At 37.8% G+C, this 1,535-nt stretch overlaps 1 protein-coding gene across 1 annotated transcript in view; it reads left to right on the plus strand.

Annotated features, from left to right (window-relative positions):
- The window catches only part of LOC110039324 (ferredoxin-dependent glutamate synthase, chloroplastic-like), an 11,983-nt gene extending 10,709 nt beyond the window's left edge, over positions 1-1,274 (plus strand). Inside the window, exon 8 of the mRNA XM_020744353.1 lies at positions 1,125-1,274. Within this exon, the coding sequence (XP_020600012.1) occupies positions 1,125-1,274 (150 nt within the window). The remainder of the gene's footprint in view (positions 1-1,124) is intronic.
- The last annotated feature ends 261 nt before the right edge of the window (positions 1,275-1,535 follow it).

Genomic DNA, 1,535 nt, shown 5'->3' on the forward strand with positions numbered 1-1,535 from the left:
TAAAATAAATAATTATGAGAGAAATAATAAAAAATTAATTAATATAAAATACAAAATAATATATTTTAAATATTTTAAATATCAAGTTTTCAAATTCAACAGATACTGAGTTTATTTTATATTAATATTTTATTAAATGAGCCAGCTCACGAGGGAATGAGACGAGACGGGGCTAGCTTGAGCTTAATTTGCTACACGAGCCACTTCTAGAGCCGAGCTCAAGCCGGCTCGCGAGTTAGTCTGACTCACTTACTACCCTAATAAATGTTACAAATAAATTAAAAGCAGGCATAGGTCTCCTTTGATAAGGCTAACAAAATTACAGTCCATAAAACCACATGGCCATTTGAATGACAAATTCGATGTTTGTTTTTTAACCCTATCAAAAGCCTAACAAACTCATTTGCAAGGCAATTTTTTTCACTTTTGGGAGAATGAAGAGATGTTTGGGTTGGCTTTTTGTAAGAGGAGTTAGCATGTGTAGCTAATTTCTTTTCAAGAACATAGATGGCTTAATCTATAGCCACCAACACAGATCCCTAAGATTTTTTCTCTTAGTTTATGTGACATCACATATATTTTATCATAGGTTTTTTAGTCCAAACCAAGTAGAATTTGGATCATAAAGTTTAACATGAAAAACAGTTTTCTTTTTTGAAATGTGTTTGTTTAAAATGAAGGTTAAAAAAAAGGACAAAAAAGATGTCAAAAAACACATTATCTAGTTTATTTCTTGGCACGCCTTCAACAAATTTCTAACATCCAACACGGATCTCGAGGCGTGACAGAGATCTCAAAACAAAATTTTTGGGCAAGGGACGTTCAAACTTTAGACGGACCAAACTGTGCAAAAATCAGTCCAATCCAAGTTGAATCAAGCCCAAATCAAGTCATTTAATCATTTTTAGAGGCTTTTCAGATATATTTGGAAGGTCAAACAGAAGTCTAATATGACATGTTTATAGTCAAAATCGAGTGTCTCGACAAGACAAATCTAATGAGTCTAAGACCGCTCGATTCTGATTTTGTTAAGGCAGACAAATTTTCGTCAAATGTCGTCTGATCAAGGGGATCTCTCGTGTTTTGGATTTCTTCCATATGTGTAATTTGGACTCTATAAATAGAGCCCCAAATCCCTCTTGAAAGGGGACCGAGACCTTGAGGCAAGAGTAAGTCCAGAGTCTGCAGAAGGGAGAGCTGCTGCCATGCATCTTGCATTACAGATTTGGTCAACTTCGCTTGCAGCTGCAAGCTTGAGCCCCCGCCTCTTTTGACCACCGCAGCCATGTCGAGCAGCCTTTGTCGTCGCCTCTTCTAATTGCTGCCTTATGTCGCCACCACTTTTGGCCACCGTCGTTGTCGCTGCCTTGGGCCGCCTTCATCATCGAATCTTCCAACCACTGTCGTCGCCGCCTCCGACCAACTCCAGTCACCACCGCCTTCGACAACATTCACGGTTGCTCTTCCAAACTTATATAACATTAAAAGATTATTTAATCTCTCAAAATGAAGACCTTGATACCTTCATTTACAAG

The sequence above is a fragment of the Phalaenopsis equestris genome, unplaced genomic scaffold (genome assembly GCF_001263595.1).
Source record: "Phalaenopsis equestris unplaced genomic scaffold, ASM126359v1 Scaffold000002, whole genome shotgun sequence".
Taxonomy (NCBI): domain Eukaryota; kingdom Viridiplantae; phylum Streptophyta; class Magnoliopsida; order Asparagales; family Orchidaceae; genus Phalaenopsis; species Phalaenopsis equestris.